At 38.4% G+C, this 26,708-nt stretch overlaps 1 protein-coding gene across 1 annotated transcript in view; it reads right to left on the reverse strand.

Annotated features, from left to right (window-relative positions):
* The window catches only part of LOC145203997 (mitogen-activated protein kinase kinase kinase 1-like), a 30,544-nt gene that overhangs the window by 2,531 nt on the left and 1,305 nt on the right, over positions 1–26,708 (reverse strand). Inside the window, exons 3-28 of the mRNA XM_080076390.1 lie at positions 26,464–26,567; positions 26,260–26,352; positions 26,085–26,141; positions 17,587–17,757; positions 16,606–16,719; positions 16,005–16,121; positions 13,269–13,414; positions 12,476–12,597; positions 11,875–12,029; positions 11,201–11,361; positions 10,197–10,326; positions 9,962–10,083; positions 9,584–9,675; positions 9,071–9,218; positions 8,561–8,696; positions 8,070–8,230; positions 7,521–7,920; positions 5,763–7,309; positions 4,828–4,900; positions 4,652–4,754; positions 4,009–4,277; positions 3,467–3,598; positions 2,941–3,103; positions 2,212–2,343; positions 1,733–1,875; positions 573–704 (exon numbers count right to left, since the gene is read on the reverse strand). Of these exons, the coding sequence (XP_079932516.1) occupies positions 573–704; positions 1,733–1,875; positions 2,212–2,343; positions 2,941–3,103; positions 3,467–3,598; positions 4,009–4,277; positions 4,652–4,754; positions 4,828–4,900; positions 5,763–7,309; positions 7,521–7,920; positions 8,070–8,230; positions 8,561–8,696; positions 9,071–9,218; positions 9,584–9,675; positions 9,962–10,083; positions 10,197–10,326; positions 11,201–11,361; positions 11,875–12,029; positions 12,476–12,597; positions 13,269–13,414; positions 16,005–16,121; positions 16,606–16,719; positions 17,587–17,757; positions 26,085–26,141; positions 26,260–26,352; positions 26,464–26,567 (5,123 nt within the window). The remainder of the gene's footprint in view (positions 1–572; positions 705–1,732; positions 1,876–2,211; positions 2,344–2,940; positions 3,104–3,466; positions 3,599–4,008; positions 4,278–4,651; positions 4,755–4,827; positions 4,901–5,762; positions 7,310–7,520; positions 7,921–8,069; positions 8,231–8,560; positions 8,697–9,070; positions 9,219–9,583; positions 9,676–9,961; positions 10,084–10,196; positions 10,327–11,200; positions 11,362–11,874; positions 12,030–12,475; positions 12,598–13,268; positions 13,415–16,004; positions 16,122–16,605; positions 16,720–17,586; positions 17,758–26,084; positions 26,142–26,259; positions 26,353–26,463; positions 26,568–26,708) is intronic.

Raw genomic sequence — 26,708 nt, forward strand, 5'->3', positions numbered from 1 at the left:
CTACAGATAGAGGTTCAAAAAATTGGGATAAATAGTTACATGATAGGGTTTCGTAACAAAGGTATAATTTAGAATAAGGATCACAAAACTAGGACTCCTTGAGTCATCGGTTGGTCTTACAAGAAACGTACATACATAGGTTTTTATCATATATCTGTAATAATAAGAAAATACATCCGGACGTTTGGACAGTATTTTTTTTCATTTAAAGAATTTTAAAGTTACGCGCTTTACCCTTTCTTGCAATCACGGGTTGGCCTTATAAATGAACTAATATAGTTCTTTCTTACTGAAAATTAATACGTTTCGACGATACTGGTCTAATTCAACACACCAAATGGTTTAGAGTTCAGGGTTTAAATTCTACTTGAAGTATATTGTATTGCTTTCAATTTATAACCATGTCCAAAAAAGCGATCTGTCAAAATGATTTTAAAATGCTAACATTAAAATTCACAAATATAATTTAGGCAGAATTTGAACCCTGAACTCTAAACCTGTTTGTGGTAAGTTCACAAGGTTACAAAATAAAAGCTTCTGAGCGGCGATTTTTTACTAAAACTCTAACCAACCTTAAAAATCAGCGCCAGATGATTGGAATGCATGTCTGCTTCCCACGGTGGTTTCCCCGTTGCCATCTCTGTGACGACACAACCACAGCTCCATACGTCACAGCTACGTCCGTATTGTTCACCTCTCAACACCTGAAGGCAAGGCGAGACTTTGATTAGGAAAAGTTCATGGAATGAAGGTTTCGTTTCAATTTTATTGGATGAAGTTTTCACCAGTTTCAGTTAACATGGATTTTTCATAACTGGGATAAGCCTTATTACAACTTCTATGCAGACCAGCGATCACGGCACAATCATCAGGTTGGTGACCGGCTGATTCCTGGCATATTGTGATTTGACCAGTTTCTTATCAATTTTTTTTTCTGACAGATTTGCCTCATATATATCTGCATTCTAATCCAAGCTTGATATCAAGCCGAAGTTTTCTCGATGAAGGCTTCTGGCTGTAATTATAATGTCTCAATATACTTGTTTGAAGTCCAATTCGCGACCATTGATTGCTGTAACCTGCAACCATCTCCTTCTCGTTCGCCACTGCCACTGTATCTCCAGCTCTGTGTTACTGTTTTTTGGAGTGCTGCCTTTTTCATATGTTATCTTAGCTTCACTGGATTACGCCTCGTTATTTTGTTTGTACTTTATTTCCGATCTTCGGCAATTAGTAGATATCCATTAAAAACCTTTTATCTGAAACCTCTGCTGTTTAGTTTCCAATATTTAAGACTTTTTTCTGCTGGATTGATGATTTACATTTAATGGCAACCATTTCTTACCTCAACAATATTTCTTTTTTAGCACTTTTTCTACTTCATTCTTGCCTGTATTTTATGCCTTCTTATAAAAATCAAACATTTCATAAGGTTACACCGCCTTACATATTTTCAACTATCGCCTAAGGAAAATTTGATTGTTTTTGTCAAACTTAATGAAATCGGCGTTTCTCATCTTATGATTATTTTCGGCAACGAATCTATTTTTGTTGAAATTGTTGCCACATTTGCAAGGTTTCAACCTATAACTTGATTTCTGCTTTTAACTCCTTTTACAGCAAAACCAGGTTAACTGTTCTTATCATTCCTCAACGTACAAATTCTTAACACAAAGTTAAACGCATTTAGTCGATTACAATTCAACACTCAACGCAAAGACACTAAGCATACCTCAGGCGCCATAAAGGCGATTGTGCCTAAAAGTTGACCCTGGAACTCCCCGGCACCGGTTCCTTTCGAAGCCAAACGGGCCGCCGCACCAAAATCACTGATACGCAACCGTTGGCCAGTAGAGTCGATGAGAAGATTGGCTCCTGAAAATAATTTGTTCAAATCGAGGTAAACGATATAAAATACAGGTTTGCATTTAAAGACTTATGTAGAGTTGGATATTGTTAAATGCTTTCAACAAATGCTATGTAGTATTTTTAACGTGCTTGTAAAAAGGTACTAAAAGTGTGTTTCAGTGATTATTAAAAAAAGTCTTTGGAAAAAACTTTTCTATTGTGTTTTTCTAATGTGCTTGTTGTAAAACTTTTTCGCGAACGATTTAAAATAAATCCACTTGCCCAAACATTTCCAAATGTAAACTTTAAATATAAATAGTGTAAATACTACGGACAGTTTAAAAGTGTGAACTATAACGTTACCTTTGATATCCCTGTGTATAAGATGTTGTTCATGAATATAGGTGAGGCCTCTTAACAATTGCAGAGCATAATTACAGATCACACTTTCGTTGAAAGACCCGTAATGTGAAAGAAGGGCTGACACCGAACCACCTGAAATCACAGTAAAATCAGTCAAATAAAACATTTCGGTTTGCTTACTCTTAAACGACCTAGTCGGGACTTAGAGCGCCAGAAATGGGTTCGGATTTTTGTTTTTGAACTGAACGATGAGCGCATACGTTTTGCAGGCATGATAACAGTAGTATTACTTTTCAAAGCGTAATTTTTTGTAAGCACTACTCCCTTTAGAGTTTAGACAGAATGTTTAAACCTGTTTGGCACGAAAACCGAACTAACCACTCCAAACAATATCCCAGTTTCAGATACGTCTAAACTAAACACTATAGAGCAGTGGTTACCAACCGGTATCGGCGAATTCCTCCCCCAATAGACTACACATTAGATGCTAAACCATACAAATATCATTTGAAATTGAATATTTTATCAACTTTATAACCTAGGTTATATTTCCAGAGATGAAGTGTCTATTTACAAACCACATGAACAAATTTAAGTAAATTCATCCCCCCCAGCTACAAACCGGTTTGGTACTACTGCACTAGGGTGTAGTTTCGTAACTTAATTTTAAGATCACTGCCGTTGATTTTCAGCTAAACGTGAACACTTGAATTTTGTTTCGTAACATACCTGCACACCACTCAATGAAGACATTGTACAGTGGCCCTTCCTTCGTCACGCCATGTAACCTCACAATATTGGGATGGTTTAGATTTCGCATTAACGCTATCTCCTCAGTGATAACAGCGAGAACTTGCTGCTGTTCGGCCGCAGAACATCGAATATAATTCACCTGCGTACAAAAACCGAGTCAGTAATGGTACAGCATGTAATTACGTTTTGACTGTTGGATATGATATTTGAAAACTTTACCAAATGTTATATTTGTTCAGCCAAATATTGACACAATATAATATAGTAGCATTTTATGTTCCACTAAAAATACATTTGTGTTTGTCCTTTTGTTTATTTACGGCTGGTTTTGGCAATAAATTGGACTATATGTCTATATCTAATTTCAAAATCCCAATTTTCAAGAAATACCTGTTTTAAAATTCAAAAACACATAATATATAATTATTTTTTTAAACCAACATGTTCCAAACTCAAAGTCTATGTAAAGCGTATGGATGAAACGTTGTCCGTATAAAATCACCTGTTTTACAGCCATGAGAGTTCCTGTGAACATATCCCTGGATTGGTAACAAGCTGAAAACGCTCCAAGCCCGATCTGAGCACCTTTCGACCACTGCTTGTTTTCACGATATTCTTGCTCCACATTCGTGTTCTGCGTATCATAACCTTATTAGCAATGCGGTGCATAAATTCATCTTGCATTATTGCGCTCAAATGTTACAACTCAAAAGTTCAATCCAATTTGGCCCAATCAAGTTCGCGATAATGCTTTCCAGTTTGTTAAACAAAAAACTGACAATTTATATATTTTTTTCTACTCTTTCGCGTACCAATGGGTTGGACAAATTATGATTTATATAGACTTTAATTTGGAAACCAAATTGAGCCACAAAAATAGAAATTTTTAGTTTGCTTTTGCATATTTTTAAAATAAAATAGTCTTTGCAAATAAGCCTAGCTAATCAATTGAGACACGCAATTGCAACTTGTTTAAACTGGACAAAACAGGTTTAGAAAATCATGCAAGTAAATAAAATATCTTTGCTAAACGCAATCACTCACCTCATTCTGAACTCGTACAATGTCAGTTTCTTCTTCGGCGAAGCTCAAGTGCGGCACTAGTGGTAGAGCGTCCTGCACGTAGCTCACCGCTAAAGTGTGCGCGAACATCTTGTCCTCTTCCTCGGCGATTTGCATTTGGCAAGAGCAGTGGATCTCGAGATCGGCCTCGTAGCCCTCTACTGACGGGGCAGCGGATAAACGATGGCCGCTAGATGATGTTGGAGTGCTGGCCTCGTCGGTGGCAGGAAAACTACCCGGAGTTTGTACTCCTGTGTTTGAAAGAGAGTTATTAAAATACTTGAAAATCTGCCGTTAAACACTTATTACCTAAGTGTTAATCGTTTTTGTTTTACATTTTTTTACAATTATTTGCTTCGTAAATACTTATAATGAAGAACAGACGTTTGATGATTTATTTAGCATTTTATTTGAACATAACTGTACTAAGTGATAAGGGATTTTACAACTTTAAATAAGGGTTCTGTTTGGCTAAACATTAGATTCAGAAACAGTTCGCATTTAAAAAAATTTGGGCTTAGAAGAAGTTATACTCATGAGGCATTTTTTTATTTTTTTAATCTTTTTGTTGGGTTGACATTATTAGTCAAACACATAATATGATTAAGCATAAACTTTAACGTACCTATTTCGGACTTGAAAGTCACTGGTGTCTTCTCAGCTAGTGAATAATCAGACTCGGCCAGTAAGTCTTCCACACTCGACGAAAGACGAGGGCTCTGTTGTTTCTGTGAAAAGAATTATAAAGCGTAAACAATTACTCAAATTTAGCATGAACGAGAGTGATTAAATTATATCCACCTTCAGCTTGTCCCTTCCCTTTCTTCTGGAGAGCCTGTTAGGCCGAACTGGTAATTTTCGTGGGTGACCCCGTCTGGAAAAACACAATAAGGGTTACATATACAGGAACTAGGTAAGGGCCATGTGTCTAGCGGTTAGACGTTGTATTATTTTTAAATCTGTGGTTCCGAACAACACCAGAAAATGCAACTATGTTGATTTATTTCCACTTGATGTCAGGTTGTATGCTACGTATTGCGGGGTCTTTGCCCTTCTTTAAACCTATGAATACATTCGGGATGCCTGTTAACGTTTTAGTATTACAGACGAATCCGGTTAATCGCACACTCCGTTTAGTCGCATAGAGTTCCAAATCCGAATCGTTGTTTTTAGGAAAATCCAAATCATCGCAAATTTATGTTAACTGCCTAAAAAACTAAACAAATTGGTTATGCGATAAACCGGATCCATCTGTATTTCGAAATTATAAGTGTCGGTCACGCTTTTTAACAGTATTGTACATGTGAAACAACGATTAGGTTTCACTTCAATTCGGACCTATCAAGGCAGTATAAGAAGTTTGATGCGAACGGTAGTTATCAAACATTAACAGATTCGCTCAAAGTTGAACGTTTTATGACGTTTTGGAAAAATAAAAAATCATTTTTTTAATGTGCAAGTTCGTATGCAATCATTAGCTATAAAACTTTACATCAAATGTGCGTGTTGTGTCCAGTGGTGGGATTCACATTTTTTGTCAGCCGGTTATGTAAAAAAAGTCATATTTTTCCGCCGGTTCTGTTACAAACCGTCCATTGACAGTAACCAGTAATGCTAACCGGTTCGCTGAACTTATAAAATACGTGAGACGGTTCTATAGAACCGGTGCGAACTGGCTGAATCCTACCAGTGGTTGTGTCATATTTGTGTTTGAATATTTGTAACACTGCATGTACCTTTTCACTGTAGCTGATGAACCCGACTCAGAGGCTGACCACGTGATATCAGACGCAGTGGAATTCCCATCAGCTCCTTCGTCCTCATTCCCTGACATCTGCTGCATCCCGTCTCCCGCGGAGTGAAGAAGAGTCGCAGCAGGTGCTGATGGACATCTGTTGTACTGGTTGGAGGAAGAGGTACCGGGTGCATCTTCTTCCATAGATCTTGTCATCGTTGGACTCTCGCGGTCCTCCGGAGGAGCAGTATCACGTGGTAGAGAGTGAGATTTGTGTTTGTGATAATGGAGGAGCGCTCTAGGTTTTCTGCTTCCTCCTCTAGAAGAAGATGCGCCTGTTTTTTGCGGGATTTTCTGTTTTTTTTGCGTGGAGTCAGTTAGGAGGTTGTCATCTAAGCGCATGTTGGATAAGGAGTCGCGAACATGGTTGAAATGACGGGTTTCATCATCAGCTGTGTTCTCGCTTTCGGGGGTGGTTAAGCCTTGCGAGGTGTGACTCATCTTGGCTTGTGATGCATCAGAGAAAGCGGAACTCGTTTCCCGGTTTACGTCGGTCAAAAACCCGCTGTCGGTTGTACAGCTAGTCGATGTTGCAGTTACCGAAGTTGTAGAGGCGAATACGCGTCCAGGAGGGCCTGGGATACCACTGTTCTTGAGTATACCACGTGTAGGAACTCTACTGTTGCTGGATGCCCCGACAAAGAGCGACAATTGTGGATCGCCTTGGCTGTCATCTGGCACAATTTCGTCCACTGTTTTTGGCACTAAATGCGATTTTCTGGAATTTGTACTGTGCTTTAAGCCGTCTCTGTATCGTTCAACCGTGCCTCTGCGCTCAATCGCCGCTTTCAACGCAAGAGGGCGACCGTGAGGCACAAGATCATCCTGTACAGTATCTTCATTATTTTTTGCAGCAACATCTTGTGGCGAAGTTTTCTGCTTTGAGCCGTTGTATCTTTTTGGCTGCGGCAACCTGCGAGCTGAATTCGGGGTAGTTGCGATCTTTTTGCCTTCCACGGCGTCTTGGCGAATCTGTTTCCTGTTAATGCTTTCCGCGAGCTCACGTACGCTCATACGACGTTCGGACGTGCGTCGGAAATCCTCGCAACACGAAGCTGACGATGCCGAAGATTCCCGACTGCTGCTTCGGTCGCGCGAAGTTCCCCGACCAAATCCGAAATCGGTGTGGCTTTGACGCACAGCCACCTTCGGAGTGTTAGTCTCACGGAAGGCTGAAGAATCCGATTTTAACCGAAGTAGCGATGGTCGTTTCGGACGGTCGTTAATCTTGGACGAGACTGGAGTCACAGCAGATGGGTTCACAGGCGTTGCAGGCTCTGATTTACTGACGTTTGTGGCGGTTTCGCGCTTTTTGTTAAGTTGCCTCGGGGCCCTTATGCCTTCTGTGTGGCGTATCTCCTCAGCCCAACGCTCAGTGACCGGTTGAAAGTTGTCACTGGTGCTGTGATTGACGTTGGTGCCGCTAGAAGATGCTTCTGCCGGTGGAGGGTCGGGGCTTGTGCTTCGTATAGGACGAAATAGTGACATCTAAAAAAAGTTGCCAGGAATTACTTTAAAGAGTTATAGTAAAGAATGAAAAAGGTTTCTTGAAGACAAACAAACAAAACATTGCGAAGTAGTTAGAGATCAACAAACCGAGTATTAAGCTTAAAATCACATTAGAAATCATTTTACAGATGCAAGAAGTGTTTCATATGGTTGGCTACAACAAACAGAAAAATACCAAACTTTCCTTTACCTCAATTGCTGCGTCCAGATTAGCTGTATCAACTGACGAGGGGGGCGGGGTCGGTGGGTGTGTCCCCATGCATGGGCTAGGTGGGTGATGTGAATTCACTGGCTGGTCGTTAGCACCCCATAAAACCGTTGAATTTGGGGCCGCGTGGGTATACTGACCCACCGGAAACGAACCCCTCCAACTGTGGGACCCGTAAGTTGGGTAAATGGGGCCGTTTGAAGACTGGGGTTGGCTCCAGCGATGTGGGGCAGGGTATGATGGTGGAATAGGACGGACGGGGTGAGATGCGGATTGGGGGTACTGGGGTAAATAGGGGTAATTTGAGGATTGTGGAGAGTGAATATCTAGAACTTCACCTTCACCCAGATTGTCGTCGCTGTGTGATTGGTTCAATTCGGCCCTGCGTAGAAGTCACGTGTTTAAAGGTAAACCAAAGTTTAAAGGTAAACCAAAAACGGATTTTAAAGGAAAGGCTTGAACAGTTTTTTTTCCTTGTTGTAAAAACAGGTCTTTGAGCCCCACAACCCTGTGTACGTAGCTTTTGCCCACCTGTCCTCGTTTGACGGTCGTCCATGTTCACCCTGTTCACTCATTGCTTTCACAGCTTTCATTTTTCGTCGCAACCTTTGAGCGCTCTCTGCTGACACCTGATGGGCAGTCGATTCCAGTCGTGACGCAAGAGACGGGCAGTAAATGGATGATGTATAGGCCTGTGAACAATGATCAAAGTTAACCTTAGGCATGTTTTCAAACAGTTCGAAAATAACAAGTTTCAAGCATGATAATAGAAAGACAACTTCACAAAGAATGGACTGTTGTACATCCATGTGCTCTATTTTTTATTGTATCTGGTCATGTACATAGGCTCTCTTGAGTATGGACCAAAATTAGATGTGCACATTTTTGGCTTAAAATATAGATTTATAGATTTTCTGGCGCACAAAATTTTCTTATCATTTGTGACGTCACCAACTAAATGGAATATTTGTGACGTCATCAATTAGACACAGACTAAGGACTTTGGTAAATTATTTACAAACCTGTAGAAAGACCCTGCGTGCGATTTTGCACACTCGAGGTTGCGTGGTGTTGTCGAGGCATGACGCAGCAAAGCTGGCTATCCGTTTGATACGATTGGCAGACGAAGACTCAGCATCTTTGTACCCGCCAGGGCTTCTGAGAAAAAATGAAAATGTGTTAAAAAGTCTAAGATTTAAAAAAAAAAAATTATAGTAATTAAATAAACGCAAGATTTGTATGGTAAATTTTTGCAACACTTCTGACGTGCAAAACCACTGCAAAACAATAAAACAGTATTTGCGAAGATTTTGTGGATTATAACATACTTGGCTCGTTGGCTGTACACAATGTTGTTTTGTATGCAAAAAACTCTTTTTTACCCTTATAAATGTTTTGAACAAAGCTAAAATATACTACGACCAAAACGGGTATTAGAAATACTTTTAGGAAAAAAAAGTAAAAAAGTCTCATATTTTATGACCAAGGGTTAGAATAACCTACGTTAGATAAAAGAATAAAGTCAATCTTACTTCATTGAAACTTGGTTTTTAAATTCGCGGAAAAGTTCGTCCAGTGCGTTGAGTCTTCCCAACATCCATTGCCATGACGACGTGTCTGGGCTTGATCCGAATTCCAGAAACGTCAGAAGGTAATCGACGTCACCAACTCCAAGTGTTTCTGTTGTTTGTTTGAAAAAAAGCAAAGTTAACCAGGTGGAACTTTTCGAAAGTCAAATGTTATAAATAAAAAATAATTTATTCTTCACCAAATATATTAGTTTTTAGGTGTATAGGGGTTTTAAAGTCATTTACGTGAATAAAACATGTTTTTATTGAAAGATAATGTTTTATATGTTTTCAAAGTTATTAAAGAAACATTAGGTTGAGGTATTTGTAGTTATGTTCATAAAAAATACTTCTATTGTTTAAAAATGTCAACAAAAACGCAAAAAACTGAAAATATTTTCCAATCCGGGTATTTTCTTCTGCGTAATGCTTCGAATTCAGTTGTTATACAGTTAGATAACAGCAAATACTATTTACCGTCGGAAACGATTTCTTTGCCGATCGCCAGTTCGCCAGTTTGTCCCCGACATAATTCCATTACAGTGCTTACAGACAATTGGACTGTCCGCCTGTGACAAAAAAAAAACAATTTAAAAATGGGCAAAGCTTCACCAGTAACTTTAAACAGTAAAAACATGGGAACAACAAACTACAAGCTATTTCTAAACAATCTAGTACCCCAGTTAAGATTTCCAATTTTTAGGTCTATTTTTGGTCTAATTTCAGGGCAATTTTTGTTGTTGTATAATTTTATTTTTTATGTCTTTCTTAAACAGCAGTTAGAAATTAAAAGACGTTAATTGCTGAGTAGATAAAAGCATAAAAGAGTATTCTGCAGGCTACACAGCAACTAACCTGTTCGAATCGGCGCATTTCAACAAGATAGTTTCAATGACTGGGGCAAGGAGCCGTTGAAAGGTGATGACGTCATCGACCGTTCGGCACTGGGTGTAAGCCATCATTGCTCTCAAGGTTCGCTGTACAAAGAATTATGGTTGAGAAACAATTTAAACACGGTCAAACAATGCAGTTCAAACGAGGCACCGTTGTGGGCACAAGACTTGTTTAGTTGAAAAGCAATTGGACTTACCAGGGCAGTGATGTAGACCCTGTATTCTGGATCAGCGCAAACCATAGCGAGAATAGCACAACATGAAGCGATGTGAGAATTGTTTGATATTGATGTGGGATCACCAACTCCATGTTCGCCCAATGATGAACTAGAATAGAAAATTTCAATTTTTTATTTTTTTTTAATTTTTTTTAATTTAGCATAGTTATTCGTCAGTGAAACGAAATAGGAAAGTTATATAAGTTAGCGTGTAGTATACTTAAAGTTTTAAACAACTTTATTAAACAGCTGACAATACTGTTTTCAAAACCCATAATAACCTAATAAAATTTAGTCCACATATTTTTAGCTGTTTAGTTTGCATATGATTTCTTTAACAGTTTATTTTGAATGCATATCTGTTTAGCATATAAGCTATTGCCGCCAGGCATAATATCAAGTTTATAGAGCTCTTCTGGCAATTGTATTTGTAATAAATACTAGGGATGTGCCAAAACTGCAAATGTTCTGTTTGGTCGAGCACCGAGCGTTTCACTTTAATGCTCGGTGCTCGGCCGAGCACGCCGGGTGCATTATGACGTCACAAAAAATCCCCTTTCTACGTTTTAGCTCTACAAGGTCTCTTACGTCACCGGCGGTGTTTCATTTAGCTGTACATGACCATAAAGCACGCGTTTTTCCACCATCTAAGACATTTGAAAAATCATTCGTTTTTGTTCACAGACACCCTTTAGAACACTAGTTACGTATGTTAGCAGGGCATGAATTTGCAAATTTAATGTTCGGGTCAGTTTGTGCAACTGCTCGGCCGAGCACCGAGCATTAAAAACAGCGATGCTCGGTACCGAGTACTCGGGTTCTGGCTCGGCTCGGCCCATCCCTAATAAATACATTTGCCAAGAGCTCTATAAACTTGATGATATCCGTTTAGATAAAAATATTGAGGTAATATTGCAAAAAAACACAAATGACGGAGTAGTCAAAATCCGGTACATCAAAATTATATTGAAAACATAACTTACGTGTCGGAATCGTCCGAATGTCTTTCATCGTGTTCATTGGTTGAACTCTGACTGTTGGTTAGCAACGCACCCGTTATGTCATGTGACAAGCGACGTAACGCATTTTCCCTGATGTTAGGATGGGTGGAGAAGAGACAGGATACCATTTCCCAACCAAAAGACTGGAAAAATAATAGTATTGGATTACTTCATGTAAAGACCCCTTTTCAAGTATTAACTATCAGCGTTATTACACTTTCTGATGTGAGATTTACTATACACAGCAACGTTTTTGAGTTTTGAGTAAATATATTAAATCTAGTGATAGGGACACATAACAACAAAACATTCAGAAAAAAACACTATCTTTAGTTTTTTAAAGATTTTTAATCACTTTACTGTGAGCTTTAGTGCACAAACTTTGGTCGCGGATAGAAATTTATGCGACCACAAGTGCATTTGTATTTATCTGGGTGGCTACACATGGATTCAAACACTTTTCCTAGAAATTTGGTACCAAAAACTGGTTAAGAGCTGATTAAATACCTGTGATTATTACATCAAACTATTGTTAAGTAGCGAAATTTGTCCTATGGAAATGAATATGTTAGAAACGCTTAGAAACCTCTAAAACCGGCCTTTTTTGTGTCACCGCACTAATGCTAAATTGCAACAACTTATAGCATGATATTTACCTGTATCCATGCATCCGCGGTATCAGCATATTCTTGTGGAATTTCCACCATAAGCGGTCCCATCCCCGAGCCACGTGACGAGTCAGCTGGTTTCCACACAACGCGACACAGAGGACATTTGAGTGGACCTCCGTTGCGCCTGCATTCTTCGGCCCCTGTAAATAATATTTGGATAGTGTTTGCAAGTGAATAAAGGAGCACATTTGGCAAAGAATTTTATGAATTTTTTCTCAAAAAAACGGTCAAAAAAAGTTTTTATTTAGGGAAACTTTAAAAGAGTTTTTTTTTTCGCTTTTACTATTTTGGCTCGTTTGGGTTGGGGCATTTACTTTAAAAGATTTGTTTAAATGATAGACATTGAATTTAAATTAGACGCATTTTGGCAATAACCTTGTTTGGTAAGTTGTCTCGGAAACGTTATTTCAGAAAGAGCAAAAGTAGGTAATTTTAAAATATTCTTATTTCAATACAGGCTAACTAATCTGTGTGATACATACTTTATAATTTATCTTTAAAACACACTAAAACGCAGTTTTCAAGGTAAGGAAAGTCCCATTCTACAGCAGAGCATGGATAAAATTGTAAGTTAATATTTACTTACATATATTAACGCAGTGTGTGTGGAGTTTATTTCTGCAGCCGACCTCGCAAACAGTAACAGATTCTCCATCAACCATTTGCAACAAACATATTGGACAACTTTCTTCCTCTCCTTTCGACGAGCTATAAAAAATATAAAAAGGTGTCTGTATTATTTTAAATGGTAATGTGGTTAGATTGTGAATGTGCGGGTCAGTGCTGTAAGTCGGGTCGGGTTCGGGCTGAACGTTTAACAAAAAAGGGGCTTGTTTCGGGCCTGGCATGGCACTCAGCTTCACTTTTTGCAGCATTTTATCAACTTTCGGGCCTGATTCGGCTTGTTTTTGCAAAGAAAATTGGGTTTGGGCCGGGTTTCGGGTTTTATTTTCGAATTCGAGTAAATTCTAAACGGAGAAACAAATCAAACATACTAAACCTATGATATTTGTTATGTAGTAGTCAGTTGTAACATCTATACGACATACAAAAACGCCAAATCTAATTCTTTAGGAGAGAATTCAATGCCAGGCTTTTTTCACGCTGAAAAGTTGTTTTCTGAGACTAAAAACTCTTTACACGTAATTAAATCAGTGTGTTCAAAGTAAGTTCTATATCGTGTGTCAGTTTACTTCAGAAACCACAATACCCTACTTCGAGTAAGCTTACTATTTTGAACTCTGTTAATTTGTGTACGTCAAATCGACGCCGAAAATTTTAACCAAGTTACCAAGCTATGTGCGGTACTGTATGCTGTACTTTATCGAGTAAGCATAAACACAGGAGAGGAAACTGGTCAGAATTTCGGTATATCGTACCTCTGGTCGTCGCTATTGCTTGATGCATCGGGGTGTTTATCTGTTCCGCTTGCAAGATGAGACACAAGCCGCTGGACCCTGGACTTCTTCTTGGGGGAAATGCGATTGTTGCAACGCTCGTGATAACTTTTGAATAAACTCTCGACCTGCAATGAAAAGAAAAAAAGTTATAACAGAAGATGACTTGCATGGGACGTCGAAATATCACATGAGTTAAATACTTGCCTGTAGAACAGGGTTATTCAACGGGGGCGATTTCGTCCACCGAGGGGGCGATGGTGACAATTTTGGAAGTTGGGGGGCGATTTTACTTCAAAGGGGGGCGATTTCAACATTACTGATTGTTTTAGTATGTACAGGAACTGTGAGACACAGCTAACTTTAACTTACAAGTAGATATAATTCATGTTGCAAACAAACACCAGGGATAAGGGACGCATCAGCTTAAACATGTTGCTATTTGAATACATTGTGTTTACTGGTGATTTTTCGTACTTTTTGTGATCTCGAAACCAAGGTTGGGCATTTAATTAGCCACAGGGGACACTTTATTGCGGCTATGTGTGGTGACGGGCCATACATTTTAATACAACGGTAATGAGCTTTACCTCAAACTTGTTTCGCTTTCACACGTCCTACAAGCGCTTCCCAAACAGCGAAGTATTTGTATCATTTGGACTTCTGCTCTGCAGAGTAATGCCCCATTGTTTTCAACAAAAGAAGGCAATTATTGGCGCATAATCGTAATATTGTTTCGTCCATGATGTAATAAATTTTATGCGTTAGTTAAAAGAATTGCGTGAAATGGACCTTGCGTGTTGTAGTAGCAATTAAATTAGGTTTTAACTGTTAACTGAAGCTTTTGTGTTGCTGGCTGAATCTAACCGCCCACGTCTGCTCAAAAAGCAGAACTTTTATACAAATAACAATCTCATAGGGGGGCGATTTGGAGGCAGTGCCTTAATAAGGGGGCGATTGAGCCAAAAAGGTTGAAGACCCCTGCTTAAGAGCAACATGATATCGTATGAAATATGTCTGGCAACAACACTATATTCATTATCACAGTATTATATATCAGAAGGTTAATCTATTGCCTTGTCGCTGTATATTGGCAACCAGTCTTACAACCCACAAACTAAATAGTTACAAAACCGCACCTTACAAAAACGTTAAGCAATATATATAAAACAGTATTTCCAGTATGTGATGCAAGTCCAAAACAAATTGGAAAGTAAATAGACATCTAAATTTGTATAGATATAGCCCTATGTATTCTGAAAAAAAAATTAGGAACAGCTCTATGTTTTTGGTATATATCACAGAGCAAAACGATGCATTCTTATTCTTTTGGTTTAGATCGTCTATGTAAGGAATTGTTTGAATTTTTCAGTTTATTGAAATCAATAATGTAACACTATTTTAACTGGCTGTAGCCCACCATAATTTGAAACGTTCAAACAAAAGATGGAACTCTTAGGAACTCATTACACATCTTTCATTATGTGTTGAAACATCTTTCATTATGTGTTTTGCTTCTGATGACAAACAAAGAATTCTTTTTTTGGAATCACTACCAGCACGAGACATATAAATACGATGCCATGCGGGTTACGATAAGGCAACGGTTCAGTTCATCTAAAGCTCAACCCATGACACACCACTTTATTAAGACTCGCAAGTTGCAATATGCAATGCTGTCATGCCTCAACGAACTGTGGCGTTTTCAGGGCTATTGCAACTTAATTAAGGAACACAGTATATTTCTTATCTCCTATGAGAAAAGTTGCCTCATTTTAGAGCTAAAAGTGGTACAATGTAAGACACACGGATGTTTTGCATTGGAGGGTTCGAACCCCACGAGAAGACTTAAATCTGTAAACCAATTTTACAAATGTAATGGTATATAGCTCGGCTCTAATGCAGGCCATTTGCAGGCTTACGTTTAACAACCACGTGTACAAAGTTCTTACTTAGTGGAACTGATCTGTCTTTGTTTAGATACGCCGTCACTGTGTTCTGCCTTAATGTGAAAAATTCTTATCCACTACGGTACAGAGTGTATTGTGACTAAGATGTTAACAGCATTTTGTCATTTTAATTCAAAACGGGGCGTAGAACTAAACCCAGCCATCTATGGTTTACATAAGACTTTAACCTTTTGACAAAGGCTGTATCTATCAGAGTTCGGGATTTCCAAAGTCAACACCTAGATATGTAATAATCCACAACACCTGTGCTTCCAGCATATGTGTAAAGACGTTGTGCTTTTACACAGTTCAAAGACACCACAAGGTTTGATTATAGATTAGGGAAGGTCACATCAAAGCGAGGAAAGATTAAAATAAATGTCAGGGACTGTAAGAGAAATGTCAAGACTACCATAAATTTTTGGCGGTTTTCAACATTTGTTTATGTACTCGGTTTCAAATACATGTTGAATCTAATAGCAAATTGCGACCAAACCTTTACGTTTAGTTAAAACTTTTCATAAAAACGTGTTTGTTGTGTTTATATTTGCCCAGACCAAATAGCTTTTTTAGCATCAAGGTCACGTATAGTTTACATGCAAACCACGATTTTCAAGTAACATCGAATCTAAACGTCTAAGTAAAACTTTTTCCTACAAACGTGTTAGCTGTATTTATTTTTGTCTAAACCAAATAGCTTTTTTAGCATCAAGGTCATATATAATTTACACACGCAAAACAAAATTTTCAAGCAAAAGCATATTTTTACCTCGTAATTCTTTAGTGTTCGTCGCCACAGCAAATTGCTGCTTGCTTCGAGCTGGAAAACCCTCAACATGACGAAGAGCACGTGCACACAAAACTGCCCGCGGCCACAATTGCAACTCTGAAAAAAGTGGGTAATTTTAACACTGGTATACTGGCGCAGCAATAGCATTTTTTTCCACAACAAACGCATTTCCATTGCCCTCTACGTTGCACCAAGGAACAATACAATGAACAATATAGGTATATATCTTATTGATAGGAATGATATAATGTGTGTTGCTACCTGGGAATAGTTATGGCAAGGTAAACATAAGATTCGACCAAGGTCAACTTTTAAACGTAGAGAAACCGAAGTTGTAAGCAGAAACAAAATTGGGGCCTAAAATAAAATTGAACCGGATTTTTTTTAACAAAGCCTTAACTAGGGCCAAAAGTTGCTAAAATTGTGACAATCAAGCCAGGTATATACAATTTCAGTCCGTGTCCGACCTTCAAAACCCGGTCCAATTTAAAACTCTAGGGGAAACGGTTCGGTTCACACGAAGTAAAAACGTTAAAAAAGTAAGACAACAAAACGAAAACTACAACCATTAACCCAATACCTGAGGTCCAACGATCACCAAGTATTTGTGTTCAGGGGAATCCCCTCCAATACGAAACGAGTTGGGGCCGTTCTGTTGCAGAAGATAAAGGCGCGCTTTCAGAACGCGGCTGATCTGAAAAAACATAAGCAAAAATCATTAGGGAGGCAGCAGCGACTTGTTTAAAGCTAGACGTACAACACCTATGTGGTATCAAGCAGTTTGGTGGTGATTTCAATTCGTTGAGTTTATTGTGTTAAACCTTTAATTTATTGGTAACCATTACAAAGCTTTTTGTCTCAATTTGCTTTCAAAGTTTTGCTTGTAAAAGCCTAAAACAAAAAGTTTGGTCGAAAAGTTTCATCAAAATTTTGGGAAATTTTTGTTTTAAAAATCTAACGTTTGAAGTTTAATCAGTGATCATAAATAACATTTTAATGTTTCTACAAAAAAATGGTGAAATAACGCATAAACTTGAACGATCTCATAACTTTTTTGGACTCTCATAACGTTTTTTCTAGCGATTCGTTGCACGAGTCATGTCACGATTTGCGTTTCCCATTTCAGAATAATAAAATTGTCTATAGTTCCTAGTGTTTTCAACTACACTACTACAGGAGAGCAATTACATTGAACACCACCTACGAAACATTCGCTTTAAAATAGAATTCCCAGGCCAAATTTACACATACCTTCGCGGGCAATTAGCTGCGCATACTACCCTGTTATTTTAGACTTTTTGATCGATGGGATTTTAATATTGTTTTTCAGGTGGGCGAAAACGTTTGCAAGATATTAGACATGTTTAAGCGAGTACATTGCCGCTGTGTTACCACTAATTAAGTTGCTAATGGTAATATAATGATTCAAATGTATTAGTATTTCGATTTTTTTTGAAATTTAAAACATGCATTTCAAAGGAAAGACTTTAAAGAAGTAAAACTCGCTGCAAAGGTTTAGAAAAAATACATCATAAGATTTTTTTAGAAGGAAGTATGTTACCTTTTTTGCCGTGACTTCTGGGCTATATGGAGAAATACCATCGGTGTTGGGGGAGGGGGGTCGACGGTTGGGTGAAGGGTTGCGCCCCTTGGGTGAAGCATTGCGGCCCCGGGTAATCCCCCGATTGGTGGGGCTGGCCACGCGTTTTGAGTAGGGACTAGTGCGGCCAGTCTGAAAAAGGAAACCACATTTGTAAAAAAGACACAGTGCTAGATACATAAAAGTGAAACCGGTACAGTTTTAATTATTTCATATTCTTTCTCGTACGTTTTGAATATCTTTGTGAATAACCATGCAGTAACATTGACATTGGGTACATCTCTTGGGGGTTAGAATCCAACTTGTTTTAAAGCTATAATTTGACACTCAAATACACAAATAAGAACAAATAGAAACGGATCATACCATTACAGACGCGCAAATAGCAAACTAGCGTATTTCGCCAAATCAGACCTACAAGTCCAATCTTGTCCTAAAGGTCAAACGTTAATAGCAAGAGACCACAGAGCGACCAAATTACAAACCCAAAATATTGCAAGTTAACCGTAAAAACAAAAGTTTCAACACAATGTGATTTCAGGACAGAAAATTGACGCGGCTTGGAGCAGCAGTTGTCAAAATTTTGGAAATAGACAAAAAAGGCCTAAATTTTTGCAGCCAAGCGAAACAGAGGGGCGAGAAACAGCCAACGAGTGTGTTTTGGTTGAACAAAGCCCAAACCATTAAGGGCAGTACCATCAACACTGCTGCGCGCTTGACTGAAAGGTCGGTCGTTATTGGAGCTAGAAAGGGTGACACGGGGACAACTGGGGAAGCCGAGTGCTAAGTTACGAGTGACTGAAGTAAATCGGAATGTCAATGTACGCAGGGTTGTTTGAACCGGTGTGAACTTCCGGTGATAAAGAAAGATTTGGTTTTGGATTAAAAACATTAGGATTGAATTCAAATTGTAGTTTAAAAAAGCTTACTAATCAAAATAAAACTACTAAATCAAAAAAGTATAGATTGAGTATAATGAACACATTAGGGCAGGGGTGTTACAGGTGCGGCCCGCGACGGCATTTCAAGTGGCACACAGCTGTTGTTTCAAATTTTGTTGCCCATGGCCCGCTATAATTTGAATTGAGGTTTTGGGATGTGGCAACGAGCAACTTCACGAAAAAAATCTTTTTCCATGGAACTTTATTTACCGGTAATAAGTAAGTGTACATGGTGCTGACACAACAATTTCCTTATATGCCTTATATTTTGTGTGATAATTGTCCGGTTAAAAACTTTGCAAAAAAGGTTGGCCCGCGGTCGTCTTTACCTGATAAATATTGGCTTTTGATACACACATCAATTGTTGAAAAATTGCCGTAAAACGCTTTTTCCACACATAAGTCACGCTTTTTAAGAAGTTCATTTCAATCAAAGTTATGTATAAAATTCAAAAAATGCTGTACTTGTAATGTGAAAAGGTTAATGATTTGACATTAAGGGACTTCGAAACCATCAATACGTGCCGTACCGAAAATCTTGTCAAAATTTGCAATATTTGATTTCATGGAACCTATAACCAATTCACGTCATACTTCGAAGAAGACATACTCGCAAATATTTATCCGTAAATGCAGAATTGGCAAGGCTGGGCGAGTCTGCCATTGCTCCAGGATTAGTCATCGAAATTTGCAACCAACCATCATCGCAACTGATGATGCCAAAACAACACGCAAACACAGTTTGTGGGCGGTGTCTTGTTGCATACTCTATGAACGTTTCTATAGGATAAATGCAAAAGGCTTTCTCATGCAAATTCCTGTGTATAGCATTACACGTACTTGAAGATGTAGCGCTACAGTATTGCACAAAGGTGCCGCTGCGTTTAGGCCTCAAGAGAATGAATATAAAGCCGTGTGTTTTTCAGACAGTCAAATTGATTTTGGCTATTTTTTTAGTGTTGTTGCTTTAAGTAATGATTTGTTTTAAGAATGTCCCACTCACTTGAAGCAAATGTCTTTTTTAATCATACGTTGACAATTTCAACGGATTTGCTAAACCCAGACAAATATAAATCCGGGTGCTATTTTAGTCAGTCAATTTTGGACAAAAACTTTTTTAGTGTTGTTATATCAAGTAATGATTTTTTTCGTTCAATCACATGTTGACAACTAAAAATTTCAACGGATTTGCTAAACCCAGAGTCCCAGATAAATATAAAGCTGTGTGTTTTTATTCAGTCATATCGATTTTGGACAAAAACTTTTGATAGTGTTGTGGTATCAAGTAATGACCACTCTATTAAAGCAAAAGTCTTGAAAATTCAAAACAACATCGAATTTCGTTCAATCATATGTTGACAATTTCGAACGAAGTTGCTAAACCCAATTCGACGGTACATTAATAATTCACGTGCCACTTTTTTTTTTTTTTTTAATTCACGTGCCACTTGGTCCAAGAGGTTTCACGCAAGCGCGAGGCCACATCAAACGGTCAGTAGGGCCTGCGGCAAAACCACGTGACCGTGATCCGCCAATAAGAAAGCAAGAGGCTCTTCAAGTGGCTTCTGCGTTTTAGCAGCTTTACCTCACTCAAACGAAGCGAGATAAGTGAGGCATTTGTTACACTGGAAAATAATTGTGGGTTGTGTAAAGGTTTCTTTGAGTTGGGAACGAAGAAAAGCACTCCTGAATTTTAGTTTTATGATACAATTACATCACGCGCAGAAATAAAAAGCGGTTATCCGTATAAGGTATAAGAGACGAAACACACGAAATAAGCAAACACGGTACAAAGATGAGTTATTGTGACAAGACAAACACAACGAATCTATCAAGATTTTACGACAGGCCTTTTCTGAGCAGCCAAACATCACAACAATATATAACCAGCCTAATAACAATATACACAGCACACGGAATATGGAATATTTAAATTTAGGTTATTCGGCCCAAAACTTTTTCAAAAATGTCTTTACAATCCTTGGAAAATGAATACAACATTTTGTTGCCAAGATCTGTAAACTACACTGCAAATGATTTCGGATTGGACAAACCTACATGCCTTTTCGAAATCGATATGACCTCGCCGTTACGCTTTACCGCATTTCTCGAACTTGTACTTGGCTCAAAAAACAGTCAGTGCTGTCAAAAATACTTAGGTTTGTTTCGAAATAAAAAACATTTTGGACGCAGACTCAGACATTTTACACATATCGGAATATAAGTGGAATGGAAATTGATTTTATTTTTGTATCAAATTTTGTAATGGAGTTAGAAACGGGCATTTTTGTGCTCGTAAACAAGCCAAAATAACGTGTAAGGATGCCATATTTTCTTAACGTTGGTTTAAATGCATGGTGTCGTGCATTGAAATTGACATGGATATAATTTAGGAAGAACAATCAATGAGTAAAATCAATAGACAGTTTGCAAGTTTATTACAGTGTGTAATTGTATTCGACCTGGCTTTTACAAAAGGTCGTACACCGCCTTAACATGTAAAGCTTTGTATAGGCTGTTATTTTTAAATGACCTTTTTCCACAAGGCAATTTCCAACAAATACAACACTACCTATTATGTACTAGAGTGCCAAATGTCTGTTTTTTAACCGTTAAAAGTCCATTTACGCATTTCCAGACAATCTATTGGCTATATGGTGCACCACTATTTTTTTCGAAAATTTCACTGAGTTACTGTATGCCTATGCAACATTTCTTCAGTATTCAAAGAAACAACGTTCGTCATTTTAAAATGGCAAAAGATATAATTGACTTTCACAAAGCAATTTGCGTTTAAGGAAGGTTTAATAACTGCAAATTGGACACACAAATTCAAATGGTGCGTTTACAGGCGAAAAGGTACAAGTTTTCGTAGCACAGACTATACTATGAAACCCAGTGTCTTGGTTACGGCTGGTTGCGCATGAGATCTGAGTGCGTTCAAGTCACTTTCTAGTCAGGAAATATCAACGTTGTGAGGCGTGCTTTTCAACATAGGTAACAACAAATTTTAGTGTTGTACTATAGCCTCTATTAAAATACAGCAGTTTTCTTATTTTTAAAGGTTTAGTGGTTACCGTAAGTGGCTGTTTTTGGAACATTGCATACACTTTTGTTATGATACAACGATTTGTTTCATTCTGCAATACTATTCAGCATATTTCGGACTACGGTACTTCATTAATGTCCCAGATTTTGTTACACTTTTGTTATTCAACATAAAAAAGCACCATAATGGCCTACTTTTTTCACAGGCCAAAAACCTTTTTATGTTCTTTGTCACATTTTTCGCAAAGTCTACCCCACTTTTTTGCCCATAAAAAAGGCTACAGAAAAAAGTTTAGTAACTTTGAACGTCAGGCATCAAACCACTACAACGAAATATACTCATATGGGTATGTGTGGAAGCGTTTTAAAGCATTTCTGTTTTCTTATTTTCTTTGGTGGTAGAACAGCTTATTCGATGGAGGAAGAGACTTAAAAAATCCTCATTTTATAATAGGGACAAGATATCAGTGACCATCTGGTACTTGGTAACCTCGCACCAAGCAAACAGATTGCGAAGACAAAGCAATTAAAAGTCGGCGTCCCCCGCAGTGTGACTGGGCAGATTGCGCGAAGATTAGCCGATATAGCTGCGTGGGCTAACAGTGCGTTTTATGTTTTTACAAGACTATCTCGATGACCACTGACCAGTCGTGTTTGTCACTCTCCAGTGTTAAGCTAAATTTTCCAAGTCCCTGATCCGAATATGAGCTCAAATTTGCACGAGACGCTTGTTTCGCACCTTTTTGTCATTCTTTTATGTGACTCAGGTGGATATAAACGGGTGCAACTGATGTGGCCCTTCATATCACTGATGATGGCTTGAGCATTTGCCGAAACGTTTGAACGATAATGCATGTCGCTTTTAACGTCTATTTGGGCCGTTATTTTCATCACTAAACACAAAACAACAAGCCACAAGATTACAGCAAAAGCAGACAAAGCTCTTTACTGTATAACTTTATGCTGGATATAAATAGATTTTCCGAACCCATTTCGAGCTGTTCAAGCTGTAAAACTGTATGTTGATTCACAGATTTAATGATAGTCGCACAAAGAGTGGTCAAGAGCCGCGGTTGTAAGTATCACACGTTTCAAGATTGTTGTTCACTTACGGGTTGCACAACTTGACAATTACGGTTGAAAATTGGTTGTCAATTATGGTAAAAATAGAAAGAAAGACCAGTCCTTATCCGACAGCAATAGGAAACAATAGACAATCGTTTTGTACAAGTTGGATTGATTGATTTAATTTTCTTGTTGGCTTTGCGCCAACGACGGAATCCAAGCAGCCTCAAAAAACAAGTCGACGTGCACAACTGTGTTTGAGCAAATGCGCTGATTTATAACTGTGGACATTGAATTGAATACAAATATGTTTGTACCTTGCATGTATATTGCCCATGCTGATAATGCACATTGGTTTTGGTGAAGTGAACCTCAATTTTTAAACATTAGCCAAGTACGTGGTACTCTTACTAGTTTAGTATTGATTTGCCGAAACGTTTGAACAATAAAGCATGTCGCTTATTACGTCTATTGGGGCCGTTATTTTCATTACTAAACTTATGAACAGATCCGTATATAGTGTTCCATAGTGATGTACTATTTAGATCTTTTTGGTGATGCTACTTTTTAAAATATTACAATAGTCTTGAGATTAGAAAGAGGGTTTATACCTTACATCAACAAAACGAGCATTTTTTTCTTTTGCTAACACGTCAATGTGTCATGTACAAAGGCATTCAGTTTCCCAAGGTTATCACTTGAACTAGCTAAGACAACTATCCCCTCTAGCTTAAAAGTGGCTACGGATTGTGCAGTAAAAACAGCAGCAACCGCTATCTCTACGAAAAGAACCACAGACCGCTGTAGTAGAGAAAAATCAATTGCACACCGGAAAAACGAAAACCCTATGGGAGAGAGTAGAGCAGACAATACATACTACGCATCGAACCTTACATCACAAAAGTGGGCTGTCCTCGACGACCAAAAGCACTAGCGCAATGCGAATGCCGCTCAACACCAACACGGTTTCCGATTTTCAGGCTTGAAACAGTAGAAACGCGACTGTTTCGTGGGTTAAACGAGACGTACGCCCGACAACAAAGACCGCAGTTGCTGCGACAAACATATGTGTATGTGTAGAAGCGCATCTGCACCAAGATTCGTTGCAAATTTGCGGCCAAACGACCTTTAAATGATTGTAACGTGATGCTTTTGCGCAATTATACTAAGAGGATGGTTAACAGCTTGGCGGAGATGACTTTTTCAAACATTTGTTTTATTTAAAAATCGTGCACCAAATTGACATACACATTCTTCATCATTTACAGTTGTTTAAGGCATTTCACAGATTAAAACTTAATTTTCTGGTTACACATTTGCAGTTTGTAGAATATTTTGGTATTTTGGCTTATTTTTTAATAGCAATCATCAAAAGATTAAAATGCATGTTACCCCGTCTGGGACTGAAACCTCAGACCTTTCGACTCACACTGATTAACCTAAGATTCTGTTCATTTTCAAACAGACTGTCGTGTTTGGTACAGTGTATTTTCGGACAGAGGTCACATTTGAGTTGGCGCATAAGCCAGACCGGATGGCTCGTTTGGAAACTAACGATTTAAGAGTCACGACCCTTAAAGGGGAGTATCGCTTATTAGGAAAGTGAAGGCTTGTGCATGAAATGTAAATGATCGTCTCTCACGAAAAATACTGACGACTTGAAAAAGTCCCAACACAGAGGTAACATCAGTGCCAACTGCCAATGAAGTAGGCGTGGTGCTGTATGAACCTACAGTCCACACATACAAATGGTCGTATGGTCTTAACAATAAGACTAAAGCTTATTAATTAGGCAGTGGTTTCTTTACGCAAAAAACAAGCCAGAGATATGACAGTAAATGTCAGTTATTCTGGACTCGTTTGGACCAAAAAAATTGTCCGCATTAGGCGAAGGTCAGGATTAACCGACGTCTATCAGTTAAAGTCTTGCCACAATATAAATCAGTTGTTTAACCGAATCCCGTTTCACCGAGGTTTACTGTATGTTGCACAGTCAAAAATCGGGTGATTTACACACATCAAACCAATCGTTGGAAAATGACATTGAAAGTCGACCAAATATCATTGACTCTAATTGGTAAACGTATCTTGTGCCATCTCGCTCAAACTGCAGAAAAGCATTTGGCGAATTCATTGAAACAATCTTATTACGAGGTACGTACTCCTTGGGGTGTAGCCAATCCCCCTAACTCGTAAATATCTCCAATGCGTGATCGCCCAAGCATTAAAATTCTAGTGTTTGCCGGTCGGCTTGGGAAATCATGGAGAACCACGACGGACTAGGTATTGCTTTCGGAAATCCACAGTAGTAAAACAAGAATAAATCACAAGGGTCCTACATCAGGAAATTGCCCGAATTATTTTACCAGACTCATGTCACAAGCCAAGGTCAAGATAAAGTTTACATGTAAAGTAACCTCTTGGTAAGTTTTAGACCATTTTCAAGCCTCAAAAAGGTTTTTACTTTTGGATTTTGTTGTAAGCAAATAAGTATTGCTTCTAGCAAACTACAGTGCTAACACCACCCGCCACACATTAATTAAACCAGTCACATTACGCTCGTAAAGGTCATGGCCTCCATCCTCCAGTCGCAAATTACTGTGCATATTTTCAACGTAGCTCTGTTAAAACCGTACAACGGTACAAGTAACTCTTATTGCAATTTTAGCAGTGTACAGTGCCTTTGATTGTACTTGCATTGTTTGGACATAGCAACTGTGTCAAAGTTGTTTTTTCAAGTGCACTGGTTTGCATTTAGAAAACAATGCACTTGCTGCCAATCAACAGCAGCCCTTCCGGGAAGTTACATGTTGGAGGGTGGGCCTTTCTCGTAGACAAGGTTATGTCAAGGTTAAACACGAACGCACTGCTACGGCGTTGGCCTGGTATACAGACGATGCCTTTTTTCTATGTTACTCTAACATTATTCGTACACAACTGAAGCTGCCTAAATTTCATCTTTCATAAGCGTTTAATAGAGAAAAACATACTGCAAAACTCAAGGGAAAACAACAAAAGCTTCACGCGAAAGCAAAACGGTCGGGACTAAGAAAACCCCCAGGGCGCAAAAAGGCATCAAAAAAGCTTGAAAGGCGCTTTTGATGGTGCCGCACACACAGCGACCAACAACACAAAACGAGCAAGATCTAATCCTACTGCTTGACAAAGTCTTATGGTCACTTGATTTGCGAAAGCCAAGTAGGTAATGGGTGCTACAGAAGGGAGGTGCAATTGCACAGCTGGTTTTCAGTCCAATTTTAATGTGAAATGAGTAGATTTGGATCTCAATAATAGACTCACAGCATGGTTAAACATAAAAACCACCTAAATTTACAAACATTTTCTGTCGATCACATCAAATTGTTTGTACAACCTTAACAAAATCTGGGTGTGAATTAAACTTACAGTTATAGGTGAGCTTCTCCTTCTCGGCGTGCGTGGTGAACCAGGACGGCTTGATATCTACAAATATTGTTTATCAATGCACCAGCACAAAACATGAACTGTTACGCTTTACTATTGCTAATATGCTAATAAAACTTAGAATTATAAAGTCTACAAAAAGGTAAAAAGAACTCACTTTGGTTTGTCCTGGTGCTTTTATCTTCTTCGCTGCACTTAAAGCAAGCCGCTCCAATTCTTCATTAGATTGTCTGGCTAATTGTTTGGCAACCTAAAAACAGACCACAAGAGTAAAAATGATTGCTCCCCAATATAAAAAATAGATGCCACAAAAAATAGCATTAGCATTGTCCAAATATACTACAAAAATCATTTAACCTACCACTGGTCCCTTCTGCCTCATTTTACTTAAAATGTGTTCATTTGAGGTTGATGTAGTTGCTTGTTGTCTTTCAGTGCTCTCAGCTTCTACTTCAGCATGTGGTTCTAAGTAGTTCAAAAATTGAATGTGATATGTATAACATAGTAATGGCTTTCATTCACAAATACAAATTTGAAGGTTCCAGTTTGCATCAGGTAAAAATTTGTTTCAAATAACAGAACTATAACAACAGGCATATATAAATA

Source organism: Phallusia mammillata, chromosome 8 (assembly GCF_965637545.1).
Source record: "Phallusia mammillata chromosome 8, kaPhaMamm4.hap1.1, whole genome shotgun sequence".
Taxonomy (NCBI): domain Eukaryota; kingdom Metazoa; phylum Chordata; class Ascidiacea; order Phlebobranchia; family Ascidiidae; genus Phallusia; species Phallusia mammillata.